The 21,989-nt window shown below is 43.5% G+C and overlaps 1 protein-coding gene across 1 annotated transcript in view; it reads right to left on the minus strand.

Annotated features, from left to right (window-relative positions):
• Nucleotides 1-21,989, minus strand: part of ADGRB2 (adhesion G protein-coupled receptor B2) — a 329,562-nt gene that overhangs the window by 104,005 nt on the left and 203,568 nt on the right. The window contains exons 5-7 of the mRNA XM_070949232.1: nucleotides 19,387-19,551; nucleotides 3,105-3,269; nucleotides 151-252 (exon numbers count right to left, since the gene is read on the minus strand). Of these exons, the coding sequence (XP_070805333.1) occupies nucleotides 151-252; nucleotides 3,105-3,269; nucleotides 19,387-19,551 (432 nt within the window). The remainder of the gene's footprint in view (nucleotides 1-150; nucleotides 253-3,104; nucleotides 3,270-19,386; nucleotides 19,552-21,989) is intronic.

Genomic DNA, 21,989 nt, shown 5'->3' on the forward strand with positions numbered 1-21,989 from the left:
AAAGTGGCCCTCTATTTTCAGAGTGAAATCCAATTTAGAAAAGGTGTCTCATTCATAAATCCACCCCTTCTTTCCAATTGTCCTCTGCTGTGTTTTAGGCTCCGATTTGGAGAACCTACATTGTCAATCTCTACCCAAGTATCTACCTACCTGTAGCATTTGATGGACATTTGTTGTAGACTGTTTCTCCAGCTGCAGCTTTCTTCCAAGTCATCAGGGCAATGGACTCATCCCTGCACATTTCATGGAAGGCTGGGAGGAGAGAAGAGGGAACTAGTAGAGCAGCAGAACAAATACCCCCACCTAGCAAAGTTAGCCCAAAGATAAGATGATGGGGACATAGCAGATGTAATGGTCTTTTACCAAATTAAGTAAGTGCAGATGAATTGTCTCATTTTTTCCCTACCAATTCTCACATCTAATTTAAAATGTGCCTTTACATTTATTTCAAAGGCAAGAGATTTAGAACAGAGGCCCTGGTGGTGAAATCCAATTTTTTTTACTACCGGTTCTATGGGTGTGGCTTGGTGGGTGTGGCAGGGGAAGGATACTGCAAAATCCCCATTCACTCCGCATTCCTGGGGGAAGGATATTGCAAAATTTCCATTCCCACCCCACTCTGGGGCCAGCCAGGGGTGGTATTGGCCGGTTCTCTGAACCGCTACCGGTTCTCCAGAACCTGTCAGAACCTGCTGGATTTCACCCCTGAGTGGCCCCCAATATTTTGGGCACTGGGGACTGGAGGGAGCATGGTTTCGTGTGCTGCCTATGTCCTGAAGATGGGGCTTCGCTTGCTTGTGCAGCCCAGTTTCTGGCATGCTGCGGACCGGTGCTGGTCCATAGACCGAGGGTTGTTGGCCCCTGATTTAGAATATATCCCCAAGAATGAAACCGTGTAATGGTACCTGGGAAAGATCTTGGGAGACAGGAGGAAGGGTTGCAGACTAAGCAATTGTCAGATAAAAGACAGCTGAGCACAAAGAATAATGTCTCAGACAAATGGGGGCAAATGTCTCAGAAGAGACCCTCCCCAGTGGGGGAGATGCATTTTCAGACTTGCAAGATTCTGTTGATGTAACCTTACATCAAAGATAAAGCTAATACATCTGGGTCTGCCTCTTATCTGAAGTACCTCACAAGATTGACAACCTATGTCAACTTGCCCCTGTGAGATGACAAAATGGCCACAGACACTAATGAATGCCCAGTCATGCATATTGTAGAAGAAAAGCTGTGTTAGCATAAGATGGGGAGGGGGGGAAATAGGATTCTGGTAGCATCTGTTCAGATTTGAATAAAATTTAAGGTAAAATAGGTGCTACCATTCAGTCCTTCGTTGATGGTTATCTTTCAATAGCAATAGCACTTAGACTTAGATACCTCTTCAAAGGGCATTTACAGCCCTCTCTAAGCAGTTTACAGAGTCAGCGTATTGCCCCCAACAATCTGAGTCCTCATTTTACTGACCTCGGAAGGATAGAAGGCTGAGCCAACCTTGAGCCTGGTGAGATTTGATCTGCCAAACTGCTGGCAGATGGTGATCAGCAGAAGTAGCCTGCAGTACTGCACTCTAACCACTGTGCCACCGTGGCTCTCAATCCCGCACAATTTGCAATTTCTTCTCCTCATACATTTTAAGATGTATGGACTTCAACTCCCAGAATTCCCCAGCTAGCATGACTCACATCTTCAATTTGCCAAGGTTGAGAACACCCACATTAAACTGAATTAAAACCAGTAGAAAACCACGAGAGAACTTTTCTGCCATTCCTTTTTAAGGAGGGCTGCCTATCTCTCTGACCGGTCGCAGTCAGTGTTGGCAGGGGGGCAGAGGTCAACCCCGAGGCGCCTCGTTTGTGGGGTGCTGCAAGGGTTGGTCCTCTCGCTCCTTCTGTTCAACATTTATGTGAAACCACTGGACGAGATTATCCGTGGCTTTGGGGTGGAGTTCCATCAGTACACTGATGATACGCAGCTGTACATCTCCACCCCAGGCCATCCCAACAATGCCATTGAAGTGATGTCCCGGTGCCTGGAGGCCGACTCAACCCTTCCAAGACCGAGTGGCTGTGGCTTCCGGCGTCCCGATATAGCCAGCTGATGCCAACGCTGGCTATTGGGGGTGAATCATTGGCCCTCACGGAGAGGGCTCGCAACTTGGGTGTCCTCCTGGATACACGGCTGTCTTTGGAAGAGCATATGATGGCCGTGGCCAGGGGACTTTTCATCAAGTCCGCCTGATTCACCAGTTGCATCCCTTTCTGAGTCACCAGTTGCGTCCCTTTCTGGATTCGCCAGTTGCGTCCCTTTCTGGATCGGGGCTCCTTATGCACAGTCACTCAGGCGCTCGTCATTTCCTGCCTGGACTACTGCAATGCTCTCTACATGGGGCTCCCCTTGAGGAGCACCCGGAGGCTCCAACTGGTGCAGAATGCGGCCGCGCAGGGGATTATGGGAGCAAGAGGGCGCTCCCATGTGATGCCTCTCCTGCACGAGCTGCATTGGCTTCCAGTGGTCTTCTGGGTGTGCTTCAAGGTGTTGGTTACCACCTTTAAAGTGCTCCATGGCATCGGACCTGGGTATTTGCGAGACCGCTTTCTGCTGCCGATAGCCTCCCACCAACCAGTATGCTCCCATAGAGAGGGACTCCTCAGGGTGCCATCAGCCAGGCAATGTCGGCTGGCAACCCCCAGGGGGAGGGCCTTCTCTGTGGCAGCACCTGCCCTCTGGAACGATTTGCCCCTGGAGATACGAAGGATACCAGATCTCCAGGCCTTTCGCTGTGCCCTAAAAACTTTTATTTTCCATCAAGCAGGGCTGGCGTGAAACCCCTCCCCCTTTTTTTTAGTTCTTTTTAGCTTCTTAGCTTTTAAGTGTAAATTGGGTTTTAATTGGATTGTTTTAAACTGTGGGCCAAAGCTGTATAATTCTTTTAATTGATTTAAATTTTGTATTGGTATGTTTTTTATCCTTGGCTGTGCACCGCCCTGAGTCCAATAGGAGAAGGGTGGTATATAAATTGAATGAATGAATGAATGAATGAATGAATGAATGAATGAATGAATGAATGAATAAATAAATCTAAATGCTATAATGCCAAATACCTGGGCATTTTTTCTCATTGCAGGTCTTCACTTCTTCTCCGCTGCCCTCACAGGGGTAGTCTTGTGCTCCCATCCCCTGGCACATCCGGAAACGTTTCTGCCAGCCGGTGTCACAAGTCTTGGAGCACATATTCCATTCACTCCATGGACCCCATTTGCTTGCAGCTGCAGACAAGCAAGTAGAAGATAGAAAGGATTAGGGGCTTCTGAACTCCATGGCACACACTCTCTGCTCCCTTTTCTTATTCACCCATATTAATATTTATTTATCCATCCATCTATCTATCTATCTATCTATCTATCTATCTATCTATCTATCTATCATGTGGCATATACAGAGATCATGTAATCCCTGATATAAAACATTAACAAAACTCATACATACAAACACAAATATAAGTTTAAGTAGAGCGTCAGCAAGTATTTATATATAAAATATGTAGACGGTACAAGATACAAGATAAAATATTAAATTAAGATGAAACAAGATGGGGAAAAAATCAGCATACTACAGCACCATACAGTTGCAATAGGATAGATGTTATAATTCAATAGCTAAAGAAGCTAATCATCTAACTCAGTGTTTCTCAACCTTGGAAGCTTGAAGATGGGTGCTGGCTGGGGGATTCTGGGAGTTGAAGTCCACCCATCTTCAAGCTACCAAGGTTGAGAAACACTGATCTAACTGCTTCTGGTGTAGCTGCAATGAGATCATCCCTGATGCCTTGAAATTTCCTGAGGAGACATTCTCAATCCATATGTGTTATTGTTTGTTCTGGTACACCATAGTCCCGTTGCAGGTTCTCGGCCATTCCCAATTTAAACAGCTTCGCCTTCATTCTGACATGGTCTGTCCTGATGCTATTCAGGTGGCTCCATATTTTTTCAGGGCAGCTGCATTTCTGGAAGTGGTGTTGTTGTTTTTTTTTATCTCCATGATCTGATTGATTACAGTTATTAAACATCACCCATTTTAATTGCCATTCTTCATCTAGATCATAAGATTGTGATAAGTTACCCTAAATTGGTTTCTTAGACTTAAGCTTTGTGTGAGGTAGAGATTATTCACACATGTCCTTGCATAGTCTCCTAATTTGCTTTCCTCTTAGCTGGAGGACCAGATAGAAGGGCTCTGAAGATGGAAGGACACCTTTTCGATCAGAGGGATGCAACGGGGCTGGCTGATAATTGCTTTAATTAAATATTCCACAAATGATTAAACCCATTTATCAATAATTCAGATCTCATTTAAACTAAAATGGCCTCTCTTCTCACCCAGGGTTGCGATCACAAGGGGTAACTTAACAAATGGAATTCATTTCCCATCCCTCAGGAGGTACTCTCTTTTCAAGAATGCATCTTTATCAGATCCAGAGAATCTTAACTGGTTCACAATTATATTTCAATTGATTCCCAGGTATAGTCTCCTCCACTCCTACCTTTTTATTTTTAACTGGTTCACAGTTCATATAAACTGTTACCCAGCGTATGCTTTCCTCCACTCCTAACTCTGTTTATTGGCTGGTCCACAGCGTTGCTTTAACTGTTTTCCAGCTCGTGCTTTCCTCCACTCCTAACTCTTATTTTAATTTTTAACTAATTCCAAGCTTTGTTTCAACTGTTTTCTAATATAATACCTTCCTCCACTCCTACCATATTTATTAACCTGGAGCAAAACTCTACTTTAGCTAATTTCCAAAATCGTATTTCACATTACTCCTAGTTTCACATATTTAATTGATTGATAACATTTTGTTTTAAATATTACCTCGCTTGCATTTCCCTCCCTTCCAACTTCTCTTATTCAATCTGTTAGCTTCAAATTAGATCCAGAGAATCTTGAGATACAGGGTAATTGCCAAAATAAAGCAACAGTAAGAAACAGTATGATCACCCATGACCTTTTGGCTATTTGTCAAGACAAGAGTTGGGCTGGGTCTCTCACATAGGCAAATACTATATTCTTCCCAAATTTCTGATGGTAGTGGACCTCTTTTTAGTCTCAGATTTTGTTTTGGAAGCATTCATCACCCCACATGTCCTTGTACAGGAAGAAATTAAACTTCTTGAGAGGAATGTAATCCATTGTTTAGAGTTCCTCTAGATGTTGTGGTCCACCAGCAGCCTGCGGAGCTGGCAGCAGAGTCAGACAGTGAGGAGGCTGGGAAGGAACATGGGCCAGTCCTGGAGTCTGGGGAAGGCCCAGACGAGGGGCTGTGCGTCAGAGGCAGAGATGGGGCCAGGGCCATCTGGGAGTTGTGCATGGACTCTGGAGCCTCCAGAGTCAGATATCAGAGAGGCAGAGGAACAGGAGGAGCCTGTTCCTGGTGCACACATGCACAAAGCTGCCAGAAGGCAAGAGCAGCTAAAGCAAAAAGGACAACTCGGGAGTAAGGCCAGGAGATGATTGGCCCCTCCCATAAGGCTTAAAAGAGAAACAAAGGCACTTGGGGCCTTTTGCAGGAAAACAACGTTACTAACTCTGTTTCCAGTCGGCGTCTCTTGTTTGTTTCTGAACTTAGTGGGGCTTTGCCAAGTAAGTAAGGCCTTTGCCAGGGTGTCAAAGAAGATAAAGGTTGGTGATTATCTCGGACTTCTTCCGAAGGACTTGTTTTGCTACTAATTGGGACTCAGCTGGAAATTAACATAATTCTCAGTTGTTACAATAAAATAGGTTTGTTTGGGACTAATTGTGTCTTGTAATGACTCAGTAAGCCTAGGTCACAACACTAGGTGACAACACTGGAAGTGTGTGGCCCCCAAAGAAAGGTCATAGGTTTTCTTCACTGGGTGTCACCCATCTGAGGTTGGCCAGGTCAAGAAACAGACATTACAGAGATGCTACTCTATTATTGTAGCCTCTCTATGTAGACAGCAATGGATTAACCTTTAAGCAGAATAAGGATGTGGGTAGGATACCAAGGGATTGGAGGGGGTGGGAACCACTAGTTCCTTTTATCTAGTAGAAGCTCATCAGAGAGAGATTCAACCTAGAAATCAAGAGACAGTGAGAACAATTAATCAATGGAATATCTTGCCTCCCAGAATTGTGGATGCTCCATCACTGATGGTTTTATTTGGGCAACCAGGATGGTATAAGGATTCCTGGCTTGGACAAGGGGTTGGACTAGAAGACCTCCAAGGTCCCTAAGATTCTATGAACTATCCTGTCATTAATGTTTTCACTGCCATACTCAACTTTAGTTTTCAATACTGAATGTGTCTTAATGTCTTGTCAGTTATGCCATGGAAGGGATGACAGGCACCAATGTTGGGCTGGGCTTAGGCCAGTGGTCAGTTTCAAAATTTTTTACTACCGGTTCTGTGAGTGTGGCTTGGTGGGCGTGGCAGGGGAAGGATATTGTAAAATCTCCATTCCCACCCCACTCCAGAGGAAGGTTACTGCAAAATCCCCATTTCCTCCTGATCAGCTGGGACTTGGGAGGCAGAGAATAGATGGGGGTGGGACAAGTCAGAATTTTTACTAGCGGTTCTCCAAACTACTCAAAATTTCCACTACCAGTTCTCCAGAACTGGTCAGAACCTGCTGAAACCCACCTCTGGCTTAGGCAATAGATATAAACAAACATGCCAGAGAGGCAATCAAAAAGCTAAAAAGGAAACAAAAAGACCAAAATACAATCAGCAATCAGCACCCTAATAAACAGAGATTAGTGCCAAGATTAACACTGGAACAACAATCAAGCAGCAACAATCAAGGAACTACCAGGTACTAAGAGCCGAGGTGGTGCAGTAATTAGAGTGCAGTACTGCAGTCTACTTCAGCTGACTGCTAGCTGCAGTTCTGCAGATCGAATCTCACCGGCTCAAGGTTGGCTCAGCCTTCCATCCTTCCAAGGTGGGTAAAATAAGGACCCACATTGTTGGGGGCAATATGCTAACTCTGTAAACCGCTTAGAGAGGGCTGTGAAGCAGTGTGAAGTGGTATATAACTCTAAGTGCTATTGCTACTGCTACCAACTTAGACAAACAAGCTAACATTGAACAACATCTAATCAAGACCACTCCTGCCAACATTGACAGGGCAAGTCACTTGTATATATAGAGCAAACCCCACTCCGTTCTAGCACTGACGATGCTACCAGATTGAAACATCTGCAAGAAAACAACCAAGCTCAGAGAGCACAAAGGACCCTGCATCAGTTGGCCTTAACCTGACCCTGGTTATAGGGTAGGATAATGGAATTATGGAAGCCTTTCTCTGATCCATCTTGTACTACACAAAATCAAGGCCAGGCTACTTTGAATTTCTTTCACCCATCTGTGAAGTCACTTCTTTAAGTCCCTCTCTGTAATTTCTTTCATGCCTTCAGGATCAACTCCAAACTCTTTTATTCCAGGAATGACTAGATGATCTAAACCAGGGGTCAGCAACCTGTGGCTCTGGAGCTGCATGTGGCTCTTTCATCTCTCTGCTGCAGCTCCCTGTCGCTGGTCGGCGCCACAATTTTGAGAGGAGTTTCCAGTTAGGGAGGGGGGAAGCATGGCTTGCCAGGAGGAGACTCTATGGCAAGGGGAGGGTTTTCCGGTCAGCTCCACAATTGATAGGGCTTTTGGTTAGGACAGGTAGAGGAAAAAGGACCCTTACTAGGAGGAGTCTCTATGGTGGGGGAACCGGTCGGCTCCAAAATTGAACAGGAACTTCTGGTTAGGACTTTTGTGGCTCTTTGAGGGTTTAAGGCTGCCGACCCCTGATCTAAGCGATTAGTTTCTGTGGAAGTTGACTGCTGTCTCTTTGCCTACTCATAAGGCAATACAGCAAGCAGCTGGTTCAGTTATCTTTTCGCATCAGGAACAATCCAATGGGCATCTAATACAAAAATGCAATGATTCCAAGGGAGAATGCTTAGAAGCAGCTCAGTTTAATGCTGAGAATCATTCGAATACACAGGAGGAAACATCCTTCATGGGGGGATACTTTCCGCACAAAGGAGCCTTTGTTAATTAAATTTATTATGACACACTACTATATTTTTTTGGGCAAAAATTGCAAAGGACCGCTCCACTCTTCCCTTACCTGATCTCTTAACATTTTGCTCAACTGAAATATTACAGGTTCCAACCAGGAAATTATATATTTTAATGCTCCCAATAAGCGTTCAACAAAAGTCATCATGCAAAGAATGATAGCACATGGGGGAGAAAGCTCGTGCTTTTCTGTCTTCTTTTTGGAGTGCTAGCATTAAAAATGCAGGGGTCTCGCCGTGACATCGTCTCATTCATGTGCCTACTGCTATAAAGGTCTAGGGGAGGAAGGGGCAGCTTACTCAGTATGGGAGCTACAAGTTGCTTTTGTAATGGCAAAGATCTTATGCTGCATAAGTTACCAAAGGGGTGGGATCTCTTTTTTATGGGGTTTGAATTTTTAAAGTGGTCAAGTGTATTAACCCTCTGCAAATTTGCAGGAACTCATTTCAGCCCTTAATTAGACCACTCAAAATGCAAAATCTTTCGGATTTTGGCAGTAGCATGGCTGTGAATGGATGTTGGGGCTGGGAACAGCCTATGGTTAGCACCAGGGTTTTCAGCAGCTGCTTAATTTTTTTTTTTTTCCCAAGCAGGATTTCCTGGGGAGCATTTAGCAAGATTTATTGAGATGAACTGGATGGAGTTACAAGAATTCCAGCAACTGAACCGTTTCCCATTTAGAATCAATCTATCTCCAGGTAGGTGGTAAAGACTCTGATTTTCTTTTAAACAGTCTCCTGATGATTCAGAAATAATAGAATACGGTTGGAGTTGGAAGGAACTTTAGAGGTCTTCTAGTCCAACCCTCTGCTTAAGCAGGAGATCCTATACCATTCCAGACAAATGGCTGTCCAATCTTTTCTTAAAAATCTCCAGTGTTGGAGCACCCATAACTTCCAGTTGCACTGATTAATTGTTCTCACTGTCAGGAAATTTCTCTTGGTAGGAAGGTGGGTCTCTTCACTGATAATTTGGAATTTGGCTGGTTTCATAACAGGCACTTCAATCCATAGCAGTCTGGAAACCAGTTCTTAGACCTAATCTAGGAAATATCCTACCGTTTGATTTTGCTGAAGATAAAAGAAGTCCTGATTCCTTTAGAATGTGAACTTCTTGGTCCTGGAAATAGTTTTGCTCTCCTAAGTGGTCCTTGGAAAATTCCCGTTGCCAAATCTCCTGCTTCAGAAATCTTTTAACCAGCTGCAAAGTCCTCCCATAGGGAAATCTGTCAACTTGTCATCATCATCATTGTCTCTTGGGCTCAGAATCATAAATAGCCACAACTTTGATGCAGCAACTAATCATTTTCATGCTGGTGCACTGAGGCATATGAACCTTGGATCTCCTTTTTGGGCATTAAAAAGTAAAGAAAGATTTCCCTTGTCAGTCATGCCCGACTCTAGGGGGTAGTGCTCATCCTTGTCAAGTGAGCCAGCATTGTCTGAAGATCATGTGGTCATGTGGCCAGCATGACTACCGTATTTTTCGGAGTATAAGACGCACCTTAGTTTTTGGGGAGGAAAATAAGAAAAAAGCTGATTGGTGGGTGGATCGGCCTCCTGGAATACCCACAATCAGCTGTTCCCAGAGGTGAATTTTAATTTTTTGGTTGTGAGCTCTGTGCCTTGCTCTTTTTTTGCTTTTTTTTCTGCTTCTGAAACTTCTGAAACTCCATTTCAGAAAAAAACTTTTTTTCCTGCCTCGGAAAGCCTCAGAAAAAGCTTCAGAAAAAAGGCCTCTAAAGCTCTGTTTGGGGACTTCTTTTCTGAAGCTTCATTTCTGATGCTTTTATCAGCCTCTGAAACCTCAGTTTGAGAAGCTAGGCAAGGCTACATTCGGAGTATAAGATGCATCCAGATTTTTACCCTCTTTTTTGGGGGAAAAAGGTGTGTCTTATACTCCAAAAAATACAGTATATGCCAAAGGTGCACAGAAAGTTGTTAGCTTCACACCAAAGTGGTACTTATTTATCTACTTGCATTTGCATACTTTTGTGACTGCTAGGGTGGCAGGAGCTTAGACAAGAACAGGAACTCACTCCATCATGTGGTACTTAGGTCTCAAACTACCAGCCTTCTGGTTGACAAGTGTCAACCAGTGTCTTACCCACTTGGCCACTATGCCCCCTGTCCTTGGTATTACAATTACATAAAAGCCATAATAAGTGCCGGATGATTTTAAGAAGGCTACCTACAGGAAACCTTAATAGTCCTCTATAGAATAATGAATTCAGGCATTGGTGGGGACAGTTTTTGCTTGATGCACTGGATAAAAACTGGATTCTCACCTGCATCTTGGCTATGTGTCTAGCTCAACTTATAAAACAGTTCACAATCAAAGCTCTTAGATTCTCACTGTCTCTTTAGGTGGGTTTCTTGCAAGGAAAAAGACTTTGATTACTGAATCTTGGTAAATGGATATGCTGTACGTCAGTAGTGCTACCGGTTAGCTCGTGTGCTTGCGTGCGATGCTTCTGCGCATGCGCAGAAGCATCTGGCAAAGGTGGGTGGAGCTTCCCACTGCCGCCGCTATCAGTTCACTGATCTGGGTAGAACCGATAGCAACCCACCACTGCTGTACGTACTTTAGCTCTCATTTACTATTTACTCCTTTACATATTAAGATAAAATTTCCTTCTACCTTTGATTCTTTTTCTAAGAGTTTCTTGACTGGAAGGGTGAGGAGGTTGCTATCTATTTAGAAGATACAAAACGCATATCCATCTTTTCTTCTTCTGCCATATCTGAAAATATCCCTTCCTTTTCCCAGGCTAATTCCATATAAGCTCCTTTTCATAAGATATTCTACTTCTTAACTTTTGGCTTGTAGGGAATCTTTCTATAATTGTATTCTGTAATTATGATAACCCTTTCATGGATCACTGCCTTGTCGTGGTGAAGGGGCTTGCACAGCGCAATGAAGCTATGAGCTATGCTGTGCAGGGCCACCCAAGAGGTCATAGCAGAGACCTCTAACAAAATGTGATCCACTGGAGAAGGAAATGGCAACCCACTTTCATGGTTTTGCCATGAAAACCCCATGGACACTAGCAAAAGGCAAAAAGATATGACGCTGGAAGATGAGCTCCTGATGTCAGAAGGTGTCCAACATGCTACTGGGGAAGAGCAGAGGGCTAGTACTAGTAGCACCAGAAAGAGTGAAGCGACTGGGCCAAAGCCGAAAGGATGCTCAGCTGTGGATGCATCTGGTAGTGAAAGGAAAGTCCGATGCTGTAAAGATTTTTTTCTCCATAGGAACCTGGAATGTAAGGTTCATGAATCAAGGCAAGTTGCACGTGGTCAAACAAGAGATGACAAGACTGAACATCGACATCTTAGGAATCAGCAAACTAAAATGGACAGGAATGGGTGAATTTAATTCAGATGACCATCAGGTATACTACTGCAGGCAAGGATCCCTCAGAAGAAATGGAGTAGCCATCATAGTCAATAAAAAAATAGGAAAAGCAGTACTGGGATACAATCCCCAAAATGACAGAATGATCTCAGTTCGAATCCAAGGCAACATCACAGTAGCCCAAGTCTATGTCCCAACCACTGGCGCTGAAGAGGCTGAAGTTGACTGGTTCTATGAAGACCTACAACACCTTATAGAATTAAAACCAAAAAATGATGTCCTTATCATCAATGGGGGATTGGAATGCCAAAGTAGGAAGTCAAAAGATAACCGGAATAACAGGCAAGTTTAGTCTTGGAGTACAAAATGAGGCAGGGCATAGGCTGGTAGAATTTTGTCAAGAGAATACGATGGTCATAGCAAATACTCTTTTCCACCAACCCAAGAGACATCTCTACACATCACCAGATGGTCAACACAGAAATCAGATTGACTATGTGATCTGCAGCCAAAGATGGAGAAGCTCTATACAGTCAGTAAAAACAAGATCAGGAGCTTACTGTGGCTCAGATCATGAGCTTCTCGTGGCAAAATTTAGGCTTAAATTGAAGAAAGTAGGGTTCACTAGGCCATTCAGATATGAACTAAATCATATCCCTGATGAATATACAGTAGAGGTGACAAATAGATTTAAGGAATTAGATCTGATAGTGCCTGAAGAACTATGGACGGAGGTTCACAACATTGTACAAGAGATAGCAACTAAAACCATCGCCCCCCCAAAAAAAAGAAATGCAAGAAAGCAAAATGGCTGTCTGAGGAAGCTTTGCAAATAGCTGAGGAAAGAAGGGAGTGAAAGACAAGGGAGAAAGAGAAAGATACACAGAATTAAATGCAGAATTCCAGAGAATAGCTAAAAGAGATATGAAAATTGTAGATATGAAGGGAATGTTTCATGCAAAGATGGGCATAATAAAGAACCAAATGGCAGGGACCTAACAGAGGCAGAAGAGATTAAGAAGAGGTGGCAAAATTACACAGATAAACTATACAAGAAGGAGTTTAGCATCCCTGATAACCACAATGGGGTGGCCACTGACCTCAAGCCAGACATCCTGGAATGCAAAGTAAAATGGGCCTTAGGAAGTCTGAGCAACAATAAAGCTAGTAGAGGTGACAGTATCCCAGCTGAGCTATTTAAAATCTTAGAAGACAATGCAGAAAAATTGATACACTCAATATGCCAGCAAATTTGGAAAATTCAACAGTGGCCACAGGATTAGAAAAGGTCAGTTTACATTCTAATTCCAAAGAAGGACAATGCCAAAGAATGCTCAAACTACTACACCGTTGCACTCATTTCACATGCTAGCAAAGTTATGCTCAAAATCCTACAAGCTAGGCTCCAGCAGTATGTGGACTGAGAACTACCAGAAGTGCAGACAGGGTTTCGAAGAGGCAGAAGAACTAGAGATCAAATTGCCAACATACACTGGATCATAGAGAAAGCTAGGGAGTTCCAGAAAAACATCTACTTCTGCTTCATTGACTATGCTAAAGCCTTTGATTGTGTGGATCACAACGAATTGTGGCAAGTTCTCAAAAAGATGGGAGTAGCAGACCATCTTATTTGTCTCTTGAGAAACCTATATGCGAGTCAAGAAGCAACAGTGAGAACTGGCCACAGAACCACTGATAGGTTCAAAATTGAAAAAGGAGTTTGGCAAGGCTGTATACTGTCGCCCTACCTATTTAACTTATATGCAGAGCACATCATAAGAAAGGCGGGGCTAGATGAATCATAAATTGGAATTAAGATTGCTGGGAGAAATATCAACAACCTCAAATATGCAGATGATACCACTCTAATGGCAGAAAGTGAAGAGGAACTAAAGAACCTTCTGATGCAGATGAAGGAGGAGAGTGCAAAAGTTGGCTTGAAATTCAACATTAAGAAAACTAAGATCATGGCTCCCAGCCCTCTCAATTCCTGGCAAATAGATGGGGAAGAAATGGAGGTAGTGACAGATTTTATTTTCCTGGGCTCCAAGATCACCACACTTGGAGACTACAGCCAAGAAATTAAAAGACACTTGCTCCTGGGGAGGAAAGCTATGGCAAAGTTAAACAGCATGCTAAAAAGCAGAGACATCATCCTGCCAACAAAAGTGCGTATAGTCAAGGCTATGGTTTTCCCATTTGCAATGTATGGCTATGAAAGTTGGACCATAAGAAAGGCTGAGCGCCAAAGAATTGAGGCCTTTGAACTATGGTTCTGGAGAAGACTCCTGCGAGTCCCTTGGACTGCAAGGTGATAAACCGGTCAGTCCTAAGGACATCAACCCTGACTGCTCTTTAGAAGGCCAGATCCTGAAGATGAAACTGAAATACTTTGGCCACTTAATGAGAAGGAAGGACTCACTGGAGAAGAGCCTAATGCTGGGAAAGATTGAAGGCAAAAGAAGAATGGGACGACAGAGAATGAGGTGGCTGGATGGAGTCACTGAAGCAGTCGGCGTGAGCTTATATGGTTTCTGGGGAATGGTAGAGGACAGAAAGGCCTGGAGGCAAGATGTCCATGGGGTCACGATGGGTCAGACATGACTTCACAACTAATAACAACAAATTATGATAAACTTGCTCCAGAGGAACGCCATACCCAGCCAAAGTCAAAACTCTAGAGACCTGGATTCTAGTCTTATTTCAGAGGACGACCCTTCAGAACCTGAGAAAGGAACAAGGTGACCACACAGTTACTGGAAACAGGAAGAGACAATGATTTACCTTGCAGGATTAAGGAGAGCCCACATAAACCTATGAAATAATCTCAAAAGGGATTAACAATAGTAGTCAGACACTGGCTGAGCTTCAGGGAGAAAGAACTAAGGCAGTGTTTATCAATCTCTGCCACTTTAAGATGTGTGGACTTCAAGTCCCAGAATTCCCTAGACAATTGTGTTGGCTGGGAAATTCTGGGAATTGAAGTCCACACATCTTGAAGTGGCAGAAGTTGATAAACACTGATCTAAGGGATATTAGCTAAAATGCTGTGACCATCTCCAGACCCAGCTGTCACTCTTCAGTAAAAACTGGCAAATGAAACTTGATTCTAAGGTAAGATAAGGAAAAGGTAGGCAGAAGCAACCCAAAGGCATCTGTCACTACTGTCTGATGGCTGTCACCTTCAAACCTGCTGCATGTAATTTTACAAAGAACAGCTGTTGCTCCAAACCGATTGGCAGAAGATAGGGGGATGTTAACCGTGACTTGCCAAGCCTGTAGCCCAGGATTTGGATAGCATCAACCCAATATTCTGGGGCACAATTTATAATTGAATTCTTAAAAGCTGAGAGAGTTTGGCCAAGGAAAGGAGTCAGGATTATGAGATCCTTGAAGACTATCTTCTTCCCATTTGGCTACCATCTAGGTCAGTAGGCATTCTCCAGGTATTCCTGATGCAGCAAGGAAGAACTTTGGGTCCCACATCATGGCTACTCCTTAGCAGAAGACTTTCAAGGATCAAAGCATGGCTGGGTTTCAGTCCTCATGAAAACATTTCATGGCAGAGTTGGAATTGTCTCACTGGGCAGCTGTTCAGATACCTTCAGCAAAGCTCGCTTCTGCTTAATTCATTGCAGGTAGTCCTCGACTTATAACAGGTCCTTTAGTGACCACTTGAAGTTACAACAGCCCTGAAAAAAGTGATTTATGGCCATTTTCCACACTTAAAACTGTTGCAGCATCCCCGTGGTCACATGATGAAAATTTAGAGTAGATGCTTGGAACTGACTCATATTTACAATGAATGCAGTGTCCTGGGATCATGTGTCACCTGTTATGAATTTCTGACAAGTCAATGGGGAAGCCATATTAACTTAACAACTTAACAACTGTGGCAAGAAAGTTCATAAACTGGGGCAAAACTCACTTAACAACTGTCTCACTTAGCAACATAATTTTTGGGCTCAATTGAGGTCATAGGTTGACTTCAAATAATATGTAAAAGGTGAAGGTTTCCCTGTCAGTCATGTCCAACTGTAGGGCATGATGCTCATCTCCATTTCTTGGTCGAGGGAGCCAACGCTGACCAAAGACAATTTCCATGGTGATGTGGCCAGCATGAATGGAACACTGTTACCTTCCCACCAAAGTGGTACTTTTTCATCTACTCGCATTTTCATGCTTTCAAACTGCTAGGTGGGCAGGAGCTGGAGCAAGAAATGGGAGCTCATCCATTGTGTGGAGCTCAGGTCTCAAACCCAGACTGTCAGCTTTCTATCTGACAAGCTCAGCATCTTTAAATGCTGAGCCATCATTCCCCTCGAATAATATCTATACCTGTATATATAAAATATACCTGTCTATTGGCAACAGTTAGACTTTGATAGTTCTGAGAGGTTTAGGGGTTAATGGAGGGTGCAAAGTATTAGATTGAAAATGAAAGTTATTTTGAGTGCATGAATAAGACTTTAATTTTTTTTTTTAAAAAAAAAAGATTTTCTCTCAAGTTCAAAATGGGCAACCCCACTTAGGAACCAGTTCTATTTCTATCACAAAACACCTCCAAACTAATCAAATGAATTTGTTTTAAATAGCAAAGAGATTTCTTTTCCCACTGAAGCAACTATTTTGAGGTCAAAACAAGGTGGTTTTACATGTCAATGTAAACAGGTATGACATTTTGTGTATCCTTGGTCTAAACTCAACCACCAGATGGATGTCTTTGGGCCAACCGTTCTTTTTTCCCCTCACACTAACCTATCTCACACCTGTTGTTGTTATGAGAATAAAACAAGAACTGGCCCCATGCTCACTTGAGCTCATTAAAGTAATTGCTTGATAAAAGTGAAACAAATAAAAAGAAATTCTATTCATCTTTCATCCTTGGTGAATTTAAAACGCTAGCTAAATGCTATCTCTTTTTCTGCTGTTTCATCTCAGTTGCTTTGTTTGTTTGTTTTTAAAAATGCCTGTAGGCCAAACTGGCAAATAAGCTTGGTAGCATTTAAAAAACAAAACAAAACCCTGCTTTTGCTTGACTGAAGAATTCATTTTCCTCATCAAGGTCTTGAGATCAATGAGACAGTGGGGACGAGCTGTTGAAAAATTATTTGTTGAACTCAGCAACCTCAGACTCCTCCAAGAGATATAGATCACCTCGGGCAGTGAGGAAGAAATGGTAAACTTGTAGTTAAAGAGCAACAAGTCCAGGAAATAGAAATCAAATTTATCAGATGCTTAGTCTTAGAAGGAAGGGGTGGATCAAAATCTTCAACATGCTACTCAATCAAAGCCCCATCCCTTTTGTGTATGTGTAATCACAATAGACACATTTGCCATCTTCCAGCTTTTGACCCATTTGCATCTTCCCCACAGGGACCTCCCTCCTGTATACTGGTTTCATACTATCAGTGTTTGCCAACTAGTTATATTGGTGGCATGAACATCCAACTTCTTTCCTGCTTAAAAGGGTACTGTGGACCTTGCTCCCCTCTGGGAGGAGATTTCCAAGTATTTCTAGCAGGACTACCCAATTCTGTATCAGCTTTATTCCATAGGCCATCCATCTGATAAACTCACAAGATTTGTTTTTCTTGCCATGTACATATTGTCAGCTTTGGAAACCATATTACCACCAGAAGCTTCCACACTGCCAACTCCATATGCCTGGGAAAGTCGGAGGGGGGATTTAGGAGAGTGAATATAGTTAGACATAACAGCATTCTTCCCTTCTGTCAAGCTTGGTGAAGATTTTGCCCTTTGATAAGTGGTTCAACAAGTCTTTCATTAGGGGTAGGGGGTAGGGATTTTGTTTGCAAACAGCATTGATGTTTCGAAAATCAACACATAATCTCAGCCCCCCCCCCCCCCATCTTTCTTCTCTTTAAACAAGATGGGGGCTGCTACTTCAGATTCTGCAGTCTTGATGAATCCTCTGGCTAAGTTGGTATCAATGTACTTCCTCAACTCGGTCATTTCCGCAGGCGCCATGGAGTACATTCTGGGTTTTGGCAACTTGGCCCCAGGTTCTAATTCGATGGCACAGTCAGTGGTTTGATGAGGGGGAAGGAAATTACACATGTATATATCTGAACTAGACTGTGTTGTGCTATGCTGGCTGGAGAATTCTGGGAGTTGAAGTTCACAAGTCTTAAAGCTGCCAAGTTTGGGGACCCCTGCTCTAAAAGAGTGCAGAGAAGAGCAACAAAGATGATTAAGGGACTGAAGGCTAAAACATATAAATAACAGTTTCAGGAACTGGGTATATCTAGTTTAATGAAAAGAAGGAGTAGGGGAGACATGATAGCAGTCTTCCAATATCTCAGGGGCTGCCACAAAGAAGAGGGAGTCAAACTATTCTGCAAAGCACCTGAGGGCAGGACAAGAAGCAACGGGTGGAAACTAATCAAGGAGAGAAGCAACCTAGAACTAAGGAGAAATTTCCTGACAGGTGAGGAGTGAGAACAATTAATCAGTGGAACAATTCGCCTCCAAAAGTAGTGAATGCTCCAACAGTGGAAGTTTTTAAGATGTTGGATAACGATTTGTCTGAAGTGGTGTAGGGTTTCCTGCCTGGGCAGGGGGTTGGACTAGAAGACCTCCAAGGTCCCTTCCAACTCTGTTATTCTATTCTATTCTATTCTATTCTATTCTATTCTATTCTATTCTATTCTATTCTATTCTATTCTATTCTATTCTATTCTATTCTATTCTATTCTATTCTAGGGCTGAAAAAGTCCTCTTGCAGTTTCCAAGATGCTGTGTTTATCCAAGACTAGCATCAGACATGAGAGCCAGATTGGTATCATAATGAGGCATCAGGCTAGAAAATAGGACCTCATGACTTCTAATAGGCATGAAGCCCACAGAATGACCTTGGACCAGTCATTTTCTTTCAGCCCTAGGAAGCAGGCAATGGCAAACTCCTTCTGAAAATCTTGCCCAGAAAACTGCAGGGGCTTGTCCAGGCAGTCTCCAAGTAGAATGGGACAGCTCGCTGTGGCTGACTCACCCCAGCTGACTTGCTGCAGGACAACTCGCCATCGCAAACTTGTTGTGGGACAATTCAATGCAAGATAACTCAAGAGAGGGACAAGAGCAGAGGTCTTCAAACTTGGCAGCTTTAAGATTTGTAGACTTCAACTCCCAGAATTCTCCAGCCAGCTATGCTATATTTGTCCCTCTTGTCCAAGTGACTCCATGCTCTGGCTCACCTCAGCCTCCAGGACTTCTAACCTGAGAAAACTAAAGCAAGACAAGGCCCACTGCAATTCACTTGTCCTCTCTTGAGTTATCCTGCCTTGAATTGGCCATGGCGAGTCAGCCGGGGTCAGTTGACCATGGTGAGTCAGCCATGGCGAGTTAGCCTAGACGAGGGGTCAGCAACATGTGGCTCTTTCAGCTGCAGCTCCCTGTCACTCAAAATATGCATCACAACCACCAATGTGCGACACCCGCCGGTACACGATTTATTGAGCTTTTCAACCCCTGGTAGGCTAACCATGGATAAATCCAAGAAATGAAAAGTTTCAGAAGAAAACAGAAGGTTTAATTCAACTACATATGCCAGTTTTGTGGCTGCTGAAGAAATAGTCAGGCACGGGGAGGGTTTTGTGGCTCCTGGTGTTTTCTTTTCTGTGGGAGATGGCTCCAAATGGCTCTTTGAGTGTTTAAGGTTGCAGACCCCTGTCTTAGACCCTTCTCCAAGAATTGGACACAACAGAACAGAATTAAAAACAAAAAAATCATTAGCGATACCTTTCTGCAGGTATCTGTAATTCATGTTTCTTCAATCTTGCTGAGCTGCGTGAGGAATGATATGCATACCCAAACTAGTCAAATCCATCTACCATTGTGCTGGATTTATCCCAGGCCTTTGCCTGGTTTTTTTTTTTTTTTTTTTTTTTAAGGCAATGAATAAAGAGGGCTTCCTTACCTGAACATTCTGGATTGTAACACTCCCTGGCGTCAGCATGAGCTCCTTTGCACTCTGCCAAGCCATGAGCCAAGACACTGCATTTACGGGTCCGTTGCTGAGTCCCATTGGAACAGGTCACTGAGCACCGGCTCCAAGATCCCCAGTCAAGCCATTGGCCTTCCACTGTCACAAAGAAGCACAAGGAAAAGTCCTTTCATGAAAAATTGAGTACGGGGCAGGAAATCAAGAAGTTCCTCTTTCAGTTCAAACCAACTCATCTCCATCCCCTCTAACTCCCGAAGCAAGAATCCCTCATGAAGCTTCTCCTCAAACTTAACTTGAGCTGAATGGACAATATGATGGGACTAGATGAGCAACTGTGTGAGTTCTACAATGTATTTTCCTTCAAAGAAGAACAACGCAACTCAGCAGGCTCCTACCAACAACCACACCATGCCCCTGTTGTGACCTAGGCTTCCTGAGTCATTAAAACACATGAGTAGTCCCAAAAACCTCTTTTATTGCAACAGCTGTGAATTACGTTCATTCACAGCTTAGTCCCAATTAGTTGCAAAAAAGTCCTTCGGGAGAAGTCCTATGGGATAATCACCAACCTTTATCTCCCTTGACACTGCCAAATACCTACTTGGCAAAGCCAAACAGAGTCCAGAATCAAACAGAGATGCCAACTGGGAACAGAATTAACAATTCATGGCCCCTTTCCTGCAAAGGGCCCATGTGCCTTTGCTCCTCTTTTAAGCCTTATGGGAGGGGCCAATCATCTCCAGGCCTTACTCCCGAGTTGTCCCTTTTGTTTTAACTGTTCTTGCCTTCTGGCAGCTCTGTGCATGTGCACACCGAGAACAGCCTCCTCCTGTTCCTCTGCTTCTCTTATGTCCGACTCTGGAGGCTCCGGAGTCCACGCATAATTCCCAGATTATGCGCCCCATCTCTGCCTCCTTGATAGTACAGTGGTCTACGCACCCTGTTATTAACACAGCTGCCTGCAATTTCTGCTGGTTCGAATCTCTCCAAGGCTCAAGGTTGACTCAGCCTTCCATCCTTTCTAAGGTAGGTGAAATGAGGACCCAGTTTTTGGGGGCAATAAACTGACTTTGTATAAAATATACAAAAGTATGAAGGCTATTGCTTAATGCATTGTAAGCCGCCCTGAGTCTCCGGAGAAGGGCGGCACATAAATCAAATTTAAAAAAAAAAATGCAGAGCCCTCGTCCGAGCCTTCCCCAGACTCCAGGACTGGCCCATGTTCCTCCCCAGCCTCCTCACTGTCCGACTCTGCTGCCAGCTCCGCAGGCTGCTGGTGGACCACAAGAGCCCCATGAGAAGGAAGGCGGTGAAAAATAGACAGGGAAATCTAAGAACCAACATAATGTAAACCAGATTTTTCAACCCATGGTACACCATAGTTTATGATAGTGTTTCTCAACCTCAGCCGTTTTAAGGTGTATGAACTTCAATTTAAAATTTTGGTGGCTGGGAGAATTCTGGGAATTGAAGTCCACACATTTTAAAGTTGCTGAGACTAAAAGAGGCTGGTTAGATCATAGTTTCCAGCTCCAATAGGAGAGAGAGATTGAAATGGGGAGGACAGAGTTACCAGTCAAACCTACTTGGTAAGGACATCAATCTCTGAAATGTTTGAACATAGGAGAAATATAAAAAAATAAAAGAAATAAATGTTTTAAAGTTACTAATTCTCATTGTTTGTATATGGGGAGGGCTGTGATAGCAAGTTCTGCCTAACCTTGTTAATCCCCTCTATGTTTTATCGCATTTATTAATGTTTCAACCTTAATAACAGTTGTCAGGTGCGAAAGACCAGGACCACATGTGAGGTTCCAACTAAACTGATTTGTTGCTCATGCCTAGGCACAAGAATCCACTCAACTCATGGTTAGCACTATTCTGACACTAAGGTAAGGGTTAACAGAATTCAGGGGGGGGGAAGGGGTTGGATTTAGCCTGCTTATGGCTACATAGAGACTCAATGCTGATTCATCTTTTGACTCCGCTCCAGGCTCTGCCATTCCTTCTCTACACAGTATAGGTAAGGTTCCCCTCGTACATATGTGCTAGTCGTTCCCGACTCTAGGGGGCGGTGCTCATCTCTGTTTCAAAGCCGAAGAGTCAGCGCTGTCCGAAGATGTCTCCGTGGTCATGTGGCCAGCATGACTAAATGCCAAAGGCACATGGAACACCGTTACCTTCCGACCTTTCGATCGACAAGCTCAGCATCCTAGCCACTGAGTCACCATGTCCCTCTACACAGTATATCTATGAACATAACCATGTTCTCCTTGGAAGAGCCCTTTTGAGGGGGATGATCTTTCCTGGGCAGGTTTTTGAAACAAGCGATTGATGAGTTTTACAATGCATAAGGCTGATGGATAAAATTAGGGTGCTTGCTTAGACTTCAAAACTGAAAGTATCAACCGAATAAAATAAGCAGCTGATGGTGAGAAATTACAGAAAGGCTGGAAAGGAATGGAAGAGAGAACAGCAGACAAAACAATTGACAGCTTATCTCATAAATGGCTGCTCAGCCCAAGTGGGTAGAAACCTGCCAAGAAGCATTTCAAAGGATTCAAAAGAGATTCTTT

The sequence above is a fragment of the Pituophis catenifer genome, unplaced genomic scaffold (assembly GCF_029215685.1).
Source record: "Pituophis catenifer annectens isolate HBS135680 unplaced genomic scaffold, rPitCat1.0.hap2 SCAF_9, whole genome shotgun sequence".
NCBI classification, from domain to species: Eukaryota; Metazoa; Chordata; class Lepidosauria; order Squamata; family Colubridae; genus Pituophis; species Pituophis catenifer.